This window comes from Oryctolagus cuniculus, chromosome 2, assembly GCF_051225735.1.
Source record: "Oryctolagus cuniculus isolate XC-2025 breed Fujian yellow rabbit chromosome 2, ASM5122573v1, whole genome shotgun sequence".
In the NCBI taxonomy this organism is placed as follows: Eukaryota; Metazoa; Chordata; class Mammalia; order Lagomorpha; family Leporidae; genus Oryctolagus; species Oryctolagus cuniculus.
In genome coordinates this window covers 136,479,376-136,497,773 of record NC_142868.1, presented here as the reverse complement: position 1 = coordinate 136,497,773, position 18,398 = coordinate 136,479,376, and the positions used below count along the sequence as shown (strand labels likewise).

The 18,398-nt window shown below is 53.7% G+C and overlaps 1 protein-coding gene across 27 annotated transcripts in view; it reads left to right on the top strand.

Annotated features, from left to right (window-relative positions):
* DYSF (dysferlin) overlaps positions 1-18,398 on the top strand; it is a 189,747-nt gene that overhangs the window by 48,897 nt on the left and 122,452 nt on the right. For all 27 annotated transcript variants that reach the window (XM_002709783.6, XM_002709780.6, XM_002709778.6 and 24 more), the window contains 5 exons: positions 390-505; positions 5,084-5,210; positions 7,080-7,183; positions 16,785-16,853; positions 17,034-17,077. In XM_002709783.6, the coding sequence (XP_002709829.2) occupies positions 390-505; positions 5,084-5,210; positions 7,080-7,183; positions 16,785-16,853; positions 17,034-17,077 (460 nt within the window). The remainder of the gene's footprint in view (positions 1-389; positions 506-5,083; positions 5,211-7,079; positions 7,184-16,784; positions 16,854-17,033; positions 17,078-18,398) is intronic.

Below are 18,398 nucleotides of genomic sequence, written 5' to 3'. Positions count from 1 at the left end.
TTGATTTTGGAAGAGAAAGCAGGTTTTCATCCTCCCCCTAAAACAGGCCCTCGGGAAGATCAGCCCCTCATCTGCGTCTCGGCCCATTCAGGGGTGATAATCTAGAAGGTTCCAGCAAGCGTTGCTGAGGCAGGGATGGGTCATTTGGGTGATGAGTTCAGGTTCCCACTCCAGTCTGGGCACTTCCTGGGTGGTGGGGAGGGGCTTCGGGCTTGGCTTTCGCACCTCTAACAGGTGTGACACCCACACAGATATAGCTCCCCAAGCCTAAGCTCTGCCCCGCCCATGCCTGGTAGATGAGTTCCCCCCACCCCCGCCCCGTGTGGTCCCTCTGGGCTCCTGAGTGTGGCTGCGGCCTTGGGGTCACCAGTGGACACTGTCTCTTTTAGGGCACGCCTATCTCAGGAAGTGGCTGCTGCTCTCCGACCCTGACGACTTCTCTGCTGGCGCCAGGGGCTACCTGAAAGCCAGCATGTGTGTGCTGGGACCAGGAGACGAAGCGCCCGTGAGTGCATTCCCCAGGATGCAGGCCCAAACTCGATACTTCCCCGATTTAAAAGAACACAGGGTAATCATGAGACATACAGAGCATGTGGGAAAGTATAAGTAACAAATGAATCACTCGTAATCCTCCCAGGTGGAGGGAGCCATTATTAACATCCTACTGCATACCCTTCCAGAAGGAATCCACGTGTAGTTTTCCGTTTTGCCAAAGTGAGGTGGTCTGTGTCAGTTGCCCAAGATTGTATGCGGCTCCTCTCACATGTCAGTAAGGACAGCTGTCAGCTGGCCATGGCCAGAATGAGAAAAGTGTCTCTGCATGTTTGCCAAGAGGAGGAAAGGCGGAGGTGTGTAGGACACTCAGAGCTAAATGAAGGGTTTCTGAGCAGACGCAGAGCGCCCTCTCTGGGTTGGAGATTTCGTTTGTGGTAGAGGCCCTTGCCTTAGAAGGCTCAGCAGCAGAAGGCAGAGAGAGGCTGGGGGCTGCTGGAGGCAGGTGGGGTCCAGGGCAGAGGTGAGAGGGGCGCAGGAGGATGGGCTGGGGGAGGGAGAACCCCGTGTGATGCAGTGGAAGAGGGAGACAAAGACTGGGAAAGGGCTGGGGAATGCGTGTGTAGTGAGCGCCTGCGGTGTCCCTGGCTCTAGGAGAGGCAGGAGGGTGCTGGGGGGTGAATGGGTGGGAAGCTGTCCCCGAGAAGGAGACTCAGCTGTCCAGGGTTGCTAGAGGATTGGTTCTGAGTGGCTGGAGGCTTGAGATGTGGCTGTGGCTCTAGCGAGAATGAGGAGATGTGTTGGTTAGCGGATCATCTACATGGGTGTTGGCAGGGATGCTGTGTTTTACGAGAGAATTGGAAATCAAACAGGCGAATTATGAAACAGGTGTCCGAAGGGAAGGGAAGGTGAGCAGGTGTCGAGGCTTGGTGGGTGCTAGCAAGGGGATGGAGGAGAGTGGTGTATGTGTGTGTGAGCATGTGGGCTTCAGAGAGGAAAGATGGCGGAGTGCTGGTGGAGCATGGGGGCAGCTGGGAGAGAGCTAGGGGCTGGGTTCTCCTCTCGCTGTGATGGTCAGGAGGAGGAGGAGAATCAGGGGGCAGCATGGGACACTAGGGAGCGGATTGCAAGGGTGGATTGTCCCGGGGGAAGCCAAGTTCCAAGGGCAAGTCAAGGGGGACGGCCACGTAGGAAGCCGCAGTGGAAAGGGTGCGGGGCGGGGGTGCCCGGGGCTGTGCAGGGGCCCGGGGCGCCTGTCCCTGCCTCTCACCCGCAGAGTCCAGCCCTGTCCCTCTGTAGCCCGTCTCTCCAGACGGCTCCCCTGCTTGTTGATTTCATGTGGCATCTCTGAGCCCATTTTTCTAAAACACTGCTTCCTCTTTCTTGCATCCTTGCGTTTCCTGCACGGAGCCATTTCCCTTGAAGCGGCCCAGGGGGAGCCCCTATTTTCTGTGCCTGCCTCCACTGGGGGCCGAGCCAGGAGGCGCAGCCGCCCTGGGTTTCCTCCGCAGCTGTGGGGCACTGCAGCCCCTCCCGACGGCCGCGCCACCTCCTCCTCTGGAGACTGCTTTACGCTTCCACTCCCCTGGGCCGGTACCCACCTGGGCGCAGGCAGACTCAGGAGGGGCCTCGCCTGCACATTCTGCGTCTCCTCCCCGATCTTGGCCGTTCTTCTGCGTCCTGAGGTCCAGGAAGGTCCTCGACAGCTGTCCTGATTTCTTCTAAGAACCTGAGGTGGGAAATGGCTCCCTCCTACCCGGCCCCCGGCCCTTGCTGAATGACTTCCTCCCCAGGTTATAGCCCCTGGCCCCCCGGGCTTTCTCTTCCTTTCTGCCACCTGATGGCCCAGCTGGACCCCATCCTTGATTGTGATTCTTGTTGTGTGCCCTGGGTCCCCCCATACCTCCTGTCCCCATTCTTCTTACCACACGGTGTCCTTGGTCCATTTTGGTGGCAAAAGTCACCTGGAGGTGGGTCTGGGGGTCTGTTTCCCGACCTCAGCAGGGCCCCGGATGCTGTCAGCATCCTCCCCTTATCCTACTGTCCGCCTGGCTGTCTCCTCTCCTGAGCCCCAGGTGCAGCTGCCCTGGGAGGGACACAGCTGCACCACAGTGAGGTCCTGAAGCGCCCCTGGTCCCCAGTTCGTTGCCTGTCTTCAAAAGAAAGATGCCTCAAGTCTTAGGCGTTACGGGAGAGAGACTTGGCTTTCTGTGTCTCGGAAGTGCCTGGGCAGGTGGGCCAGCCTTGGCCTGGTGCTTCTGCAGTGCCTGGAGACCCAGGCTCCTGGTCTTTGTGCCACCATCTTCATCATGCAGCTCCTGTCTCGTGGCCAGCAAGGTCATGCACTTCCCCTGCTTGCGCCTGCACTCCAGCCAGTGGAGAGGGAGAAGAGGAAGGAGGCCCATGTCTTCCTTGTAAGGCACCACCCCGGAGCTGTCCATGTCTGTGCGCAGGCTCCACTGGCCAGGCTTAGTCACGTGGCCGCACCCGACTGCTGGAGGGCCTGGGAAATCAGGTGCATCCTAACAGCAGCCTGCCCCGCTAAGAGTGGGAGGTTCTTCAGAGGAAACAAGCCATAATGGATTTGGCGGCAGAACGAACCAATCCTGCCACTTCCTCCTCCATGTCCTCCGAGTCCTCCGAGCTACCTCTTCTGTCCCGTGTGCCTCTTTAGCCAGTCCCACGGCAGCACCAAGGCCATCTTGTTTGAACCCAGATAGAGTCACACGCGTCTCCTCTTTAGCAGCCTCCAGGGACAGCCCCTTTGCCTTCAGGATCAAGTGCAGAGTCCTTAGTGTGGCACTGCAGGCCCTTGACAATTCCGTCTCCATCTGCTTCCCCAGTCTCTCTGCCCACGATGTCCCCCACAGACCCTGTGCTGCCACACCAGGTGCTGTGACCCTCCCGGGACCCCCCCTGCCCTTTCATCCATTGGAAGGCTTTCCCTCTCTTGCCTAGGCCCAGCTCAGATGCTGCTTCCTCCAGGAAGCCTGCCCTGTCCTCCAGGGTCTCCCCTTGGGGCCACACTCAGCCCTCTGTTGGTCTCATTAGGTGATAAGTCTAACTCCACACCCGAGATTCAGTTTCTTCATGGTGCGGACAATACAGCAACTATGACCTCTTCTGTCTCCCCTCTTGCCTCGGGCAGGTTTTATACACAGTAGGTGCTCAATCAGTGCTTGTTGTCTAGTGTGGCAAGGCTGGGCTGCGAGGCATATGCTGGCTTACACTCTACTGGCCCTTCCACGCCTGCCTGCCCGCCCAGGCGCTGTTCTCCAGATCTGCTGTCTTCTGCAAGGGCCTCTGCCTGAGCTGCCTCCCCTGCTTGGTGCTCGCCACCCAGGCCTGAAGCCGGAAGGCCTTTCTGAGCACCAGTGCCCCCTTCCGTCCTCCCGAGAGACCTAATAACAAGTCCTCTGCCCCGTGCTCTCCCAGCATGTAGGTTGTGCTTCTAACCTGAGCGAAGCCTCATCCTTCTCATCCCTAAAATGGGAACATGCTAGGGCCTTGCACCCGGAGTGTAACCTGGGGACCAGCAGCATGGGCATCCCTTGGAGGCCCTACCTCAGAACTGCTGAACTCGAACCTCCGTTTGAATTGGCATGTACGGATGGTCTGGAAGACACAGACTCTCGCCCCATGTTGCACATTGGCATCACCTAGGAAGCCTTAAAGCCACGGAGGTGTAGCTCTTCTCCCCCAGAATTCTGCTGTGGCCCGGGCTCCCCAGGTGTTGCTGATGTGCAGCCAGCTGTTCCGGGGGAAGCTGGAGAATTGCATGAGACCGTGCAGGACACTGGGTGACTGCTGGGTTGTGTTATCCCTGTCCTCGTCATCATAGGCAGCTCACGCTCTTGCCTTCGTTTGCTCAAAAGGTCCTGTTTTCCTTGCAAGATGGTGAGTTCCACTGTGGGCAGGCCCTCCCACCCCCCGTGCCTTATTCATCCCAGCGACCCTTGCCCTTCAGGGCCACGGTCACGACTTGGCAAATACTTGTTGAGTGAATGGGCAGATGTTGCTGAAGACAGAGTGGCCAGCTCAGATCTCCGAGATATCGTGGGTTTCGTCCCAGACCATGGCGGGGAAGCGAGGTGCAGGAATTGCTTTCAGTTTACCAGTGCATGTCATGTTTTGCTCACCATCTACTGTGGCCTGTGAAGTGCTGTGTCCAAAAACACACACCTTCTTAAAAAGACTTGATTGCTACAAAATGCCAGTGGTCATCTGAGCAGTTGGGAAAATAGACTTGCTCTGTGCAGGGTTGACCTTAGCCTTCAATTTGTAAAACAGACAACATGTGTGAGGCACAGTAAGTGGAGCCAGGTAAAAGTAGGTGCAGCCATGATGTGTTTTTGACTGGCAGTAGTAGGAGGGAGACTGAGGTGGGCTGGAGGCCTGCGTGGGCCACGTGCAGTTACGTGGCTGTTAAAGACGCCTCCCCAGCAGTCGGGGACAGAGATTGGTATTATTACTGTCTCCACAAGGAAGCAAGTTCTTGGCCGAGTACCTTGCCTGAGGTCAAGTGGCAGCCAGGGGAGAGCACGCTGTGTCCAACAGCACATTAAGGAATCCCATTTGGTTTACTTTGTAGCTGGAGAGAAAAGACCCCTCTGAAGACAAGGAGGACATTGAAGGCAACCTGCTGCGGCCCACAGGCGTGGCCCTGCGAGGAGCCCACTTCTGCCTGAAGGTCTTCCGGGCCGAGGACCTGCCGCAGAGTGAGTGTGACACCCTGGGCAGAGGCCCGCCCCTGCGAGGGTGGACCACGGGCAGCACCGAGGCCTCCAGTTTGTGGGACCCTGGGTCCTTGCTCAGCCTCCCTCTCCCCTGACCCTCCATCCGTTCTGCCTTTGGCCTGGCTTCCTCACCTGAGGGTCTGTTGGAGGCTGGGACCGACCACACAGCGTGGGCATGCCCCAAGCCGTCTCTGGGTTTCCCCTGGGCTGCTTCTGCTCTTAATAGCTGAAAAGCAACCAGAATTTAACGGAAAGTCGATGCTAGTGGAGTCCGCAGGATGCAGGAACTCTCCAGTGTTGCCTGGGCCTCTTCAGCCGCTGTGTGGACCCGCTTTCCCGCTCTCACAGGGAGCCTGCAGCACTGGAGGTGCTCAGCTCCCAGGGCTGCGTCTCGCTGCTTTCTTCCCTCTGCGAGCAAGCCCTGGAGGCTGGGGAGCAGCGGCTCTGATGTTGGAAGGGCCTGCCTGAAGGGCTCCTGGGGCTCCTTTTCTGCACAGGTCAACACCCATCCAACAGGTGATGCACCTGCCGTGTGCCTGGGACTGAGAAGACCCTGTTCCAGGAAACCTTTTGTCCCTGTAGACTAGGACAGTGGGTCACCCTACTGGTGACATCCCCACCCCCACCCCTCCCAAGAAGGCCGCAGTGGCCACTGCCTGGTTTTGCATCGTGACTAGCCAAACGAGACCCTTGTGCTTAGTGAATCCTGGACTGGGGTCGGGGGTTTACTAAATATTCTAGGTGGCCGGCTGTCAGGCCACACATTGCAGTCCCCTAGGCCCCGCCTCCAGCCTTTCAGATTGACTTGGGTGGGTAGGGCTCAGCCTGAATGTTAAAGCCTCCAGGTGATTCTGTGAGGGCCCCTCCTGAGCTGCTGTTTTAAAACCCTTCTTAGCATAAACAAGCCCGCCACTGTCCACGTCCTTGCCAGAACGCTTGTGACAGTGTCCCTGTCTAGCTTTTCAGGAAGCTGGTCACTTGAGGGCGTCCGCAGTGGCGCTGCTGTCCACAGTGAGGTGGGCTCTTTCTTACAAGCTTACTTGGACCAAAATCGGGGTGGGGTCGGGGGGAACCTTCACACACGGATTGGGTAGTAAACAGCTATTCAAGTTTGTGCTTGAAAATGCCCTGTGTTTATTGATTACAACTGTGTAGAAGAGAGGCTGGCGCTCTCCCAGAGGGCCGTGGGGAGATACAAGTACCAGCTCCTCCTTAGGAGAAGGAACTTTGCGTTTTATTCTCTGCAATATTATTTAAATATAAATAAAAACAAAATAGTTGGGTGAACAGAACTGAAGTATTTGCCACTTGTTAGCTATTATGTTCATGTCAACATCAGCGGGCACAGAATCCTTAACTGTCCCCCTCCTGTCTCGCATCTGTGTAAACATAACACAAGGGCGCCTACAAACACCTGTCCCTATGCAGTTATATGTAAATAATGGGCTGATTCAGTAAAGTAATTGGTCTGGAGCAGCACAGACTAGAAACTTTGTTTACAAAACAGAATTGACTTGTTGGTTAATCTTAAGGAAGCCACTGAGCTCATGGCTACAGAGGAACCTGTGGGCCAGGCCTCAGTAATGAGGCATTATCACAACCTCTGGCCCTGCCTGGGTCGTTCCCTGCGCTCAGCAGTGCAGGCTTCCAGTCGGTCAACCGGAGGGCCTTTCTGAGAGGCTCCGAGCAGAGTGAACGGAAGAGCAAGCCGCCTGCGGGCCGGGGAAGGAAGCTGCCGGTGCGGTGCTCGGGCTGCTGGGCTGAGCCCGCATAGGAGGGGAGCCGCTGAGGGCACGGCTGGGGTTCGGAGATGGCACAGCAGGCAGGCAGTGACTGGCGTCTCCTCCCCAGTGGACGACGCCGTGCTGGACAACGTGAAGCAGATCTTCGGCTTTGACAGTAACAAGAAGAACTTGGTGGACCCCTTCATGGAGATCAGCTTTGCAGGGAAAATGGTAAGGAGTGAGGGGTGGGAGGGGATGGCCGGGGGCCCCCAGGGACGGGTGTCAGGCTCGCCCCCACCCCCGGCAGGGACACATGTGCCCACGCTGATCCGTGTACATGCATGGGATACGCCATCAGGCCTGTGCTCTGGGGCTGCCATGCACATGAGCGTGGGTAGATCAGCCTGAGGTGCCCTGACACGGCCATGCAGTGACTCGGAGGGGACAGACACCCACAGTGAGCAGATGGAGGGATATTCAGGGAAAACTGAGGAGTCGCATGGAAGCCAGTTGTGAAGGCATAAAGAAAGGAACACTCCCCTCACATAGTATGATTAAACACATGATGATGATGATTTTAAACATTTATTGTTTATTTCAAAGGCAAAAGAAAGGTTGTTCATCCACTGGTTCATTCCCCAAATGTCTGCAATGGCCAGGACTTGGCCAGGCCTAAGGCCCGGAGCCTGGAACTTGATCCAGGTTTCCCATGTGGGTGTCAGGGACCCCAGTACCTGCTGCCTCCCAGGGTGTGCATTGAAGTGAAGCTGGAATCGGAAGCAGTGCCAGGACTTAAACCCAAGCACTGCAATATGCGGGTGTCCCAAGTGGCATCTTCACCACTGTGCCAAATGCCTGTCCCACAGTGATGGGGTTTTGAGAAGCTGTGGCAGGAGTTGGGCCGAGAAGGACCGTTCTAGCAGGCCCCCTCGGGGTCGCTCACTGGGACAGCCCCCTCTTCCTGAGAGCCCAGCTTCTGCCCCAGCCCCTCTGCATGCAGGCGGGAGCCCCCAGCATCTGTGTCTGCCCCATGGGCTCTCCCAGGCTGTGGCCATCGCCTCTCTGCCAAGGACTCCCCGCAGCTCACCTTAGCCTTGACCCCTCCCTTTGACCCCAGCCCTCTGAGCAGCCCCACCTACGGCCTCTCTGCCTCTGAAGGAGTCCTTTTCCCTGCCTCAGCTGCCCTTCTTCCCCAGGAGTCCCCATCAGAGGCTGCCTTGACCCCTCCCTCTCTCCCTCCCCACATCAAACGTTCGAAGGCCCATGCCTCCCCTCTGAGCCCACGCAACACCCGCCCCTCCCCCAGCCTCCATTTTTCTCTCTCCTTGGCATCACGCTTTTGAAGAGTTCAGCCTGCTTGTCCAAGTGCTGCTCTTTTCTGAGTGTTTCCTTCTGGTGGTGTGTTTTTTTTTTTTTCCTCAGGCTTCTGTATTTCTTATACTCTGGAATTCAGGGCTAGAGACTTGATTAGATTCAGGTGAAGGATTTGGGTAAGAATGTATAACACATGTGCAGCTGGTGTTGTGGCGTGGCTGGTTAAGCAGCTGCCTGTGACACCAGCATCCTATATGAGCCAGGTTCAAGTCCTGGCTGCTCCACTTCCAGTTTGGCTCCCTGTTGGTGTGACTGCGAAGGCAGTGGAAGGTGGCCCAAGTGCTTGAGTCCCTGAACCCATGTAGGAGACCCAGATGGAGTTCCAGGCTCCTGGCTGTCGGAGCCATTTAGGGAGTGAACCAGCAGATGGATCTGTCTCTGTGTCGGTTTATCTGTCTCCCTTCTCTGTCTCCTCTCTCAAAACAAAAAGGAAAGGCAGAGTTACAAGGACGCAGCACAGGCGAGGTTCTGCGTGTGATACTGCAGCTGACAGGAAGCACTCCAGTCAGGCGCCAGGCGGTCCCGTCACTGGCGACAGTCATCTGCGCAGCTGGCCAAGGCGCTGTCCCCAGATCCCTGCCCGGGGAGCGTCCACCCCGTTGTAACGAGCAGGAAACCTGTGGGAGACGCCTGGCACAGTGTAGATACCCTGCTTCTCAGGAACCTCTTGCCTAGTCAGCCCTCCTCGCCCGAATCAGTCATTTACTTGGAGATACAAAATGGTGATTTTTTTTTTCCTCACCATCATTCCTTCTCTCTTGAGTAGCTGGCATTTTTCTTAAGAGCTTGGTCCCCCTCTGAGTAGTCCTCGGGACCTCAGTTTCTATCAGTGTAGTGCATCAAGATCGGTCATTGTGTGTGTGATGTCAGGATCGTCTTGTAGCTGACCGGCTCCTCTGTCCTGAGCACATGGTCTAGTGCGGGAGTTGAAGCTCACTCCTGCTAGGTGTAAATGCTCCTGGCAGACCCTCACCCAAGTGTACGTTTGGGTTGGGTCAGGGTCGATGCCCTGTTCCTGGCCTCGGGAGGGGCCAGGCAGGATGCATGTGGACACGAAGCAGTGGGTTGGGCAGTTCCTGGTCTGAGGACAGAGGTCGATGTTCCCAGTGGGCAGGTAGGGGAAGCCAGGTCCTGAGGTTGGTCTCATTCCTCATTCCCAGCCCGTCAGGACGCTCTGATGGTGGCTGGACCGCAGGCCGACTTCCTTCACGGTCACTGCTTCCTTGGTGGGAAGTCTCAGAGCCATGGGGGCCCTGCTGCTCCCCCGGGGCTCTGGCCAGCACCTTTGGGATCCCTGGGTCCTCTCGGTGCTCTGGGCTGGCCCCAGGTGTTTTCCCAGGAAGCTGTTTAGGGAGGGACCTAGGAGAGTAAAAGGATTGGACATAGCTGACTGGCAGCTGACATCAAGCCAGAAGCCCCACCCCCCCGTGGTCCCTCTCCAAGGTGGTGGAGGGTAGTTGAAGAATGAGTTGGTAGTGAAGGCGCAGCTGAACCCTCCCCCCTGGTGGCTTCAGCCTGGTCAGCTTCCTCTATTGGTGTGTGGGCCCTGCCCTGAGCCACCTCCCTGCGCCACCTCATCTGCATCCACCCCAGCCTGATCGTCTGCCTTTCCTCTTGTGGACACTTGGTGGTGCTGTTATCCTAGATGTCAACTGTACTTGGTGTGGCTGAGCTCCTAAGGAACTGGGAGGGTGTATGGGTGCACGTGCACAAACTTCAAGTTATTGGGGAAGATAAGGGAAGGTTCTTGTTGAACAGGGCAGGAGGTATGCACACTTTTTCAGAGTTCTATAAAAAACCCATTGACTGTAAAAAAAATTCTTTTTCTTTGAACAAAAGGAAAAAGCCTCATGATATTTCTGTATCCCACACCATCTCGGAGACAACTGTGAACAGTTATTAACACTCATGTATATTTGCTTCAAGAATGTCTTCTCTATCCCTGACATTCCCCCAGCTCTCCTTTCCCCATCCCCTGAAAAAAAAAATTGGATTCCGAATACAGTTGATCTTCGTTATCCCCAGACTTGGTGTTTGGAGTGTGCCTGCTTGGTCAGATTTGTTTGTATTTTGTGAGTCTGCACTGGCGTCACTCTCCTGGTCGTCTGTGGGCACATGCAGAGTGGGGGGTGAGCTGAGTGCCCTGCCGGGCGTGTTGCCTGGCGAGATGATACCCTGCCTCCTTGCCTCAGATCTTGTGCTGCGAGTAAGTGTCCTTTTCTCTGTCTATTTAGTGCCTCATTTTTCTAATGTTTGTGCCTCTTTGTGGTGACTTCTCTGCTTAAAATGTATCGCAGGCATAGTGCTGAGGTGTCTGATGTTTGTAGGCACCGTGGGGAGAGAACAGGTGTGTGTGTGTGTGTGTGTGGTCCGGGTGTGAGTCACAGTGCTGCTGGCAGGTCCCGGGTTCATGGACAACTCTACGTAATCAAGCTGCCCCTCGACAGAAGCCGATAGAGTGAGGCTGGGCATTGATAAGTTGGCAAAAGTGTCGTGGCGGAGGCTGGCAGGAATTCAGCCCTTTGTTTTGCAGGCACAGTGACTTGGCATCCACTAAGTCAGCCCTCACAGTAACTATAGATCACAGCTCCCATGAGTAGTGGGAATCGACTCTGTGCCGTTTGGTAAATGCCTCTGTTGTCTAGTATTTTCTTAGGTTATTTAGAGGTTGTTTTTAAAATTTGGATTAAAATGTAATACTTGCACATTTTGAGGGGTATTATGGGATATTTTTATATATTCACAGCATAGGTCAACTCTACCAGCCTTTCTGTTTCCTTATCTTTTCTTTGTGTTTGGAGCCAACCTGCTCTTCTGTTCTAGTTTGTTATATAGAATGTAATACATCAATTGGAGCCATAGGCACCCCCTGTGCTGCCAAATGCTGGAATGTGCAAGTCTCTACCACATAAATGTGTATGTGTGTTCAAGACTTCACTTCCACACGAGAGAGAACGTGTGGTCTATGAGCCATCTGCTGGCTCATTTCTCTTAATAAAATCTTCTCTAGTTCCATCCGCTTTGCTGCAAATGGCAGGACTTCCTTTTTTATTGTTTGGATAATGTTCCATCGTCTGTATACACTGCATTTTCTTTTTATCTGTTCATTGATGGATACATAGGCTGACTGTCTCTTGGATGTTGGGGACAATGCTGCAAAGAACATGGGAGTACAGGGATCTCTTCCTTCTGCTGAGCTCATTTTCTTTGGATAGGTACCCAGCAGTGGGATAGCTGGGTCATATGGTATGTCTGTTCTTTGTGTTTTACAGAATATTTATCATTTTATTTGAAAGGCGGAGCTTCCATCTGCTGGTTCACTCCCCTAGATGCCTGTAGGAGCCAGGGCTGGCCCAGGCCAAAGCCAGGAGCCTGGAACCCCATCCAGGTTTCTTCCAGGTGGTTGACTTAACCACCTGAGCCATCCCCTGGGGCCTCCCAGAGTAGCCGTTAGCAGGAAGCTGGGTCAGAAGTGGAGGAGCACTCTGATATGGGATGTGGGCCTTGTAACTGCTGCACTGAACACCTTCCCCTGGTTGGTTTGGTTGAGGAACTCCCATATTCTCCTCAATGACTGTACTAATTTGCATTCCTGCCAAGAGTCCCTTTGTCCGTATCCTGACCAGCTTTTTTCTCTTTATTTTGTCTGAGAATAGCCATTCCATTGGAGTAAGATGATACTTCATTGTGGTTTTGATTTGCATTTCCCTGATGGCTAATGATATTTGGCACTTTTTCATAGATTGGTTGGCCATTTGTATTTTTTTCTTTTTTTTAAGAAATAGATTTGTTTATATGAGAGGCAGAGTTGGAGAGGCACAGATTTTTCAATTTACTGGTTCACTCCCCAAATGGCTGCAATGGCTGGGGCTGGGCCAGGCTGGAGCCAGGAGTTTCTTCTAGGTCTCCCACATGGGTGCAGGGGCCCAAGTACTTGGGCCATCTGCTTTCCCAGGTCACTAGCAGAGAGCTGGATCAGAAGCGGAGCAGCCCAGACTCGAACTGGAACCCGTATGGGATGCCAGTCTGCAGGTGGTGGCTTAACCCACTGTGCCACAGTGCCAGCCCCCTTCCAGGCATATTTGTAGGGAGTTAGATAGGAAATGGAAGAGCCAGAACTCAGTATGGGGTGTGGACGTCCCAAGAAGTAGCTTACAATGCTGTGCTGTGATGCCAGCCTCTCCTCTCTTATTTTATTAATTTGGTCTCTCACTCTCTTTCAGTCTAGCTGAAGCCTTATACATTTTGTTAATTCTTAAAAATATTTTATTAACCCTTGGCTTTTCTTAGTTTCAATTTAGTTCTGATTTTTATTTCCTTCTGACTATGGGTTTAGTTTGTTCTTGTTTTTCCTATGTGCTTGAGATACATTGTTAGATTGTTTATTTGATACCTAACTTTTTTGATGTGGATTCTTATTGTCATAAATTTCCCTCTTAGCACTGTTTTTTCTATATCCCATAAATTTTGCTATGTTATGTTTCCATTGTTGTTAGTTCCAAGGAACTTTTTAATCCCCCCTTGCCCTTTTTAAAGATGTATTGATTTGAAAGGCAGAGAGACAGATCTTCCAACTGCTGTAACAGCTTGAGCTGGGCCAGGCTGAAGCCAGGAGCTGGGAATTCCAATCAAGGTCTCCCACATGGGTGGCAGGGACCCAAATCCTTGGCCCAGCATCCACTGCTTTCCGAGGCATGTCAGCAGGGAGCTGGATCAGAAGTGGGGCAGATGGGACTTGGACTGGCACTCGGACACAGACAGCTTGACTGACTGTGCTACAATGCTGGCCCCCTTTAGTTTGTTTTGAATATCATTTTTTGTAGTGGGCTTTATAGTTTCATACATTTTCATGGTATAACTCTTTTTCTTTGTTTATGTAGGACACACTTAGGCATCTTTTTAAAGTCTTGTCTGGTATTGATTCCTTGAGTGTTTTTCATGTCTTGTAAGGACTTTATTTCTCCTTAATTTCTGAGTGATAACTTCATGGTTTTCTTTCAGAACTTGGAATGTATTATTCCATTTCCTCCTGGCCTGTAAGATTTCTGAAGAAAAATTTGTTAATCTAATGGGAGTTTCCTTAAAAGTTACTGAGTGCTTCTCTCTTTCTCTCTCTAAAGATTTATCTGTTTAATTGAAAGGCAGAGTCACAGAGAGGGAGAGGCAGAGAAAGAGATCTGTCTGCTGGCTCACTCCCCAAATGGCTGCAACCACTGGAGCTGGGCTGATCTGAAGCCAGGAGCTTCTTCCAGGTCTCCCATACAGGTATAGGGATCCAAGGACTTGGGCCATCTTCCACTGATTTTCCAGGCCATAGTAGGGAGCTGGATCGGAAGTGGAGCAGCCAGCATTCAAACCAGTGCCCATAAGGGATGCCAGCACTGCAGATGGAGGATTTACCCACTATGGCACAGTGCCAGCCCCAAGGGTGCGTTTCTCTTACAGATTTTAGAATTCTCTGTGCTGTGCTTCTGAGAATGGTGGAGATCTTTACTAGTCATGCCTGATGCCATGATCTCTTCTGGTCATTTGGGGTGCTAATGTCCACATTTTTCTCCATATGTGAAGTTTCCAACTATTTCATTGAATGGGTTTCTTTTTGTTTTGTTTTTGTTTTTGCCTTTATTCCTCTTTCCCTCAGGAATTTCCATGTGCCCCACAGATCACAGTTGCTGTCTTCATTCTCTTATTCTTTTTTCCCCCTCTTTTGTCTGACTGCTTGAAGTTCAGATGTTCTTTCTTTTGCTTGATCCAGTTTGGTTTGGTTCTTTTCAAGATCCTTCTTTGCTGAAATTCTCATCCATATCATGCATTAATTTCCCAGTTTTGTGCAAACCCTTGGACTGTGTGTGAGGGCTGCGAACCTGGGCTGGTGCCAAGGTACGTGGGGCATGCAGGCTCCAGGTTGCTGCCTGACATCACCTAGGTAGCACCGGGGCTGCCGGCAGGCAGATTCTCACACAATACTGAGGATGGTCCCGACGGCTTGCACAGCTTCCAGGAGCAGTGGGCAGACTGTACTGGGATCACAGGAACCCTGGCTGGGAGTCCTGGTGTGCATGGTCCCAGGGACAGCCAGGGACTTCCAGGGTGGCTGGGGGAGGATGACAACCTGTCCCTTGTGAGCTCCGTGGCTAGCTAGGTCTAGCTGGATCTGTGAAGTTACAGTTGTCTTGCTTACTTTTTTGTCTAGTGTAGTGGAAGTGGGTGGGTCTATTCAGGGGCCCCTGTCCTCTGGGGCAGCAAGTCCTTTTTCAGGATGGTGCCACCTGCCGCAGCCTGTGCTCTGGGGTCTGTGCTCTGGGGGAACTTGCTGTGGGTTCCTTCTCTGAATCACTGCCACTGTCTGCAAGCTCCCCAGGGAGCTCTCCTTACAGGAGTATGGACTTCTCCTGTAGCAAGGACTGCTCTCATTGGGCACCCGCACAGATGGGCTCTGCAGAGGCGTGCCCGTGTGCCCCCCTTTCCCCTGCAGTGCAGATCGCCCCTGCACCCAGTCACTGGGCCTACATCTCAGCTGTTGGCTGGCTTTGTTCCTCCCTGTCTGCTGCAGTCCCAGCAGGTTCCCTGCTGAGCTCTGGTGTTCCCCAGCATGTGTGTGTGTGTACAAACACACACACACACACATATATATACATATTATATATATACACATACATATTCGATGAAAATAAGAGATTGATTTTTTTCCACTTGGAATTCACTTCCCAGATGCCTGTAACAACCAAGCCTGGGACAGGCCAAAGCAGGGAGATTGGAACTCAGTCCAGGGTTCATGTCCATGGGTGACATGAGGGTGGCAGAAATGCATGTTGCTACCAGAAAAGCTGGATTGGAAGTGGAGTGGCCAGAATCACTTCCTCCTTTGCAAAGAAGACCACTGCAGTTAATGTGTATCATTTTTCACTACACACATGCAAGCAATTATGGCTATAGATTCTCTTTTACCCTTTTAACACAAATGGTTGCATAGTATACTCACTCTGTATCTTATTATTTCTACTTGATAATAGAACTTAGAGATTGCTTCATATCTGTGTGCAGAGTGATCCTCATTCTTCTTTAAAGCTGCAGAGAATTCCACTGTGTGACTGGATCACCATTTGTCTAACTTTTCTCTATTGTTGGACCCCTGGTGGCTCTTTCTCTATTGTTGGATCCTTGCTAGTTCAAGCCATGCTGCACTGAATAACCTCACATGTAGGCCATCCTGCGCACGTATAGGTATTTCTGCAGGCGAAGTGTCTAGAGAGAAGCAGTAGGTCTAAGGGAATGTGCATTGTCAATGACTAGTGGTTGTTTGTCTCCTGGAGGGTCAAACTATTTTTCCTACTAGTGAAATACCAAAGTTCCTACTTCCAATGGCCTCGCTGACAATGAGTTGTCGGACTTTAGAGAATTTTATGAATCTACTTTATAAGGAATGGTCTCCCATTAGTTTTACTTGTGTTTCATTTATTGACTGAGGTTGAGCATCATTTTATATGCTTCACACCCTGTCGTGTCTCCATCCCATGAATACTCTGTTCTAGTCTTTGCCATTGCTCCAAGGGGTGATTGATCTTTCTCTCCTTTCCTCTTCACGTTGCGAGCACAAGAGCCAAATCCTGGCACCTGGCCCTGGCCCCAGGTACATGCACTTTTGCCTGTGCTCCTTTTCTACAGCAGTGGGGGCAGGGGCCAGCACTGGGTGGGTGGGGATGGGCCTGAGATTCCTGAAGTAAGTCGTTTAACACACATGAAGTACTTAGCATGGTGCGAGGTCCACAGCAAATGCTCTGAAAAAGCTGTTACTGTTTTGTGAGGAACATGAAACCCACCAGGATCCATATATCTGAAACGTGGCCTTTCCCTGCCACCCCATGTGTGGATCCTGGGGCCCCCTCCCCCCAACTCCAAGGGCAGTGTTGGCCCATGAGTCACTGCCTTAGGTCTGGTTTCCACTCCTGCTGGGTCATTTGTTTGTGAGAAGCCCAGTGTTTAGGGCAGTGCTGGTCTGAGACAGTCTGTGCTTATGGGGTTTGCATCTTCACTGAATTCTCTTTGACTCTCAGATGCAGGTGTGTGGCCTGGCCCTCTGTTCTCCCCTTCCCTGTCTCTGATCTCCTGAGGTCTGAGGTCTGGGCCTTTGGGAAAGCCAGTCAGGCCCCAGGCCGCTGCTTAGGGTCACAGCCACAGTGGGGGTTGGAGCCAGGAACATCCAGCCAGAGCTGTGCTTTCAGGGCAGAAGGCCTCAGGTGTTTGGACAACTCTCCCCAGCCCTGCTCGCCCCTTGGCCCTGGGTCCGACCTTCCATTGAGCGTTGTCTCTGCTGTGCCCCAGCCTACTGCATGGGGCTCCCAGGCCCTAGCTGTAAGGGCAACCAGCATGGCAGAGTGGCCACTGGCTGGTTTGGATGTTCCTGAGGGAGCCCAGAGACCCCCAAGAGCCTCCATCCCCCGTCCTCTGCGCCTCCTAGCTCTGCAGCAAGATCCTGGAGAAGACAGCCAACCCTCAGTGGAACCAGAGCATCACGCTGCCTGCCATGGTGAGCCTTGCCCTGCCCCTGCCCTGCCCCCACCCCAGGAGGCCCTGAGGCGCTGGGCTTTGCAAGGTTTAGGGTTGCCTGGCTCCCCAGCACCCCACCTATGTCCTGGACTCCTGCTTAGAGGAGGGGGTGCTGCCTTTGTTGAAAGGGCTCTGCTGTAACTCGCTTCTCTTCCCTCAGTTTCCCTCCATGTGTGAGAAAATGAGGATTCGCGTCATGGACTGGTGAGTCATGTGTCCAGGGGTCTTCCGAGGGGCTGGCTTGCTCAGTGTGGTTCTTCTCAGTCTGCTGGTGGTGAGAGGAGGCTTCAGAGGAGGTGGGGCTGAGGAGATGGTTCCTAGGAGGCTTGCTCACTGCCCTGCGCTAGGAGGTAGGGTCTGTGCTAAAGGCAGGTGGGGAGTGCGTGGTCCGGTGGGCTCGTGAGGAATCCATCTCTGAAGCTGGGAGGGGCTGGGCAGGCTTCCTGGAGGAGGTTGGGGCGAGTAGAGGATTGGAGGCCCATGGAAGGAGGCTGCAAGGAGCAGAGCTTCTGGGAGTGTGGCTATGCTTGCCCTGGGGCTGGTAAGGGGACATACGGGTCCCCAGTCTGGGGAGATCTACCAGCCTGCCCAAGTAGGGGACAGCAGGTGAGGAAGATGGCCTATTAGAAACATAATGGTAGCTAACACCTGCCGAGCAGCACTGCGTGCCAGGCCCCGTGTACAGCAAGCTCTTTACGAGTACGAACACATCTGACCCGAGACGCGGGGGCCTGATGCTACTGCTCCACGGAGGTGGAAGTGGCTCAGGAGAGAGGAAGTGACTGGGTGGTGGCTGAAGGGCTTTCCAGACCAGACTTGAACCCAGGCCTATGGCTCTGAAAGCTGTGCTCATATCTGCTGCGTGGGGTGTCTCTCTGCCACCCTTGGTGTTGGGGGGTGTTAGGGGTCCACAGTGCGATCCTCAGGCACCAGGCATTCCAGAAAGCGACGCTGTCCTTTCTCTGCCCCCGAAGAGTCTTGGCCGTGCAGTTCCCCAGCGTGTTCTCCTTTGGGCCCAGGCCCGTGGCACCCCCAGCCAGGAGGATAATGAGAGACGAGGGAAAAACCCCCAGACCACAGAGCCAGCAAAGTGTGTGCCAGTTCCCCAGGCCTAAAGCAAACAGCTTGTGAGAATTAGGAGGGAAGGGCGCAGCCAGGAGGCCAGCGCGGGGGAGGCTCGAGGGCCATGACCACGGCTCTGTGCCGCGGGGAAGCGGTTTTGGGGGGAAGGGGGGGCAGGATGGACTTGCTGTCCCTGGGACGATCTCCTCGTGGCAGCTTGTGGCGTGCGTGTGGTGTGGCCTGGGGGCGCTCGGCCATGCGTGCCTGTGCACGTGGACGCGTGTGGGTACGATTGGCCTGTGTGTTGCGGTTGTGCCTGGCGCAAGTCTCTGTGAGCCGTGGCAGAGGCACGGGCATACTGTACAATCCAAACACATTACGGAATCTGGGGGCTGCGTCTGGGGTTTGGGTTGAAGTGGTGTTTTTATTGTGAGTCTATTTTCAGACTTGCTGTATTTTCCAA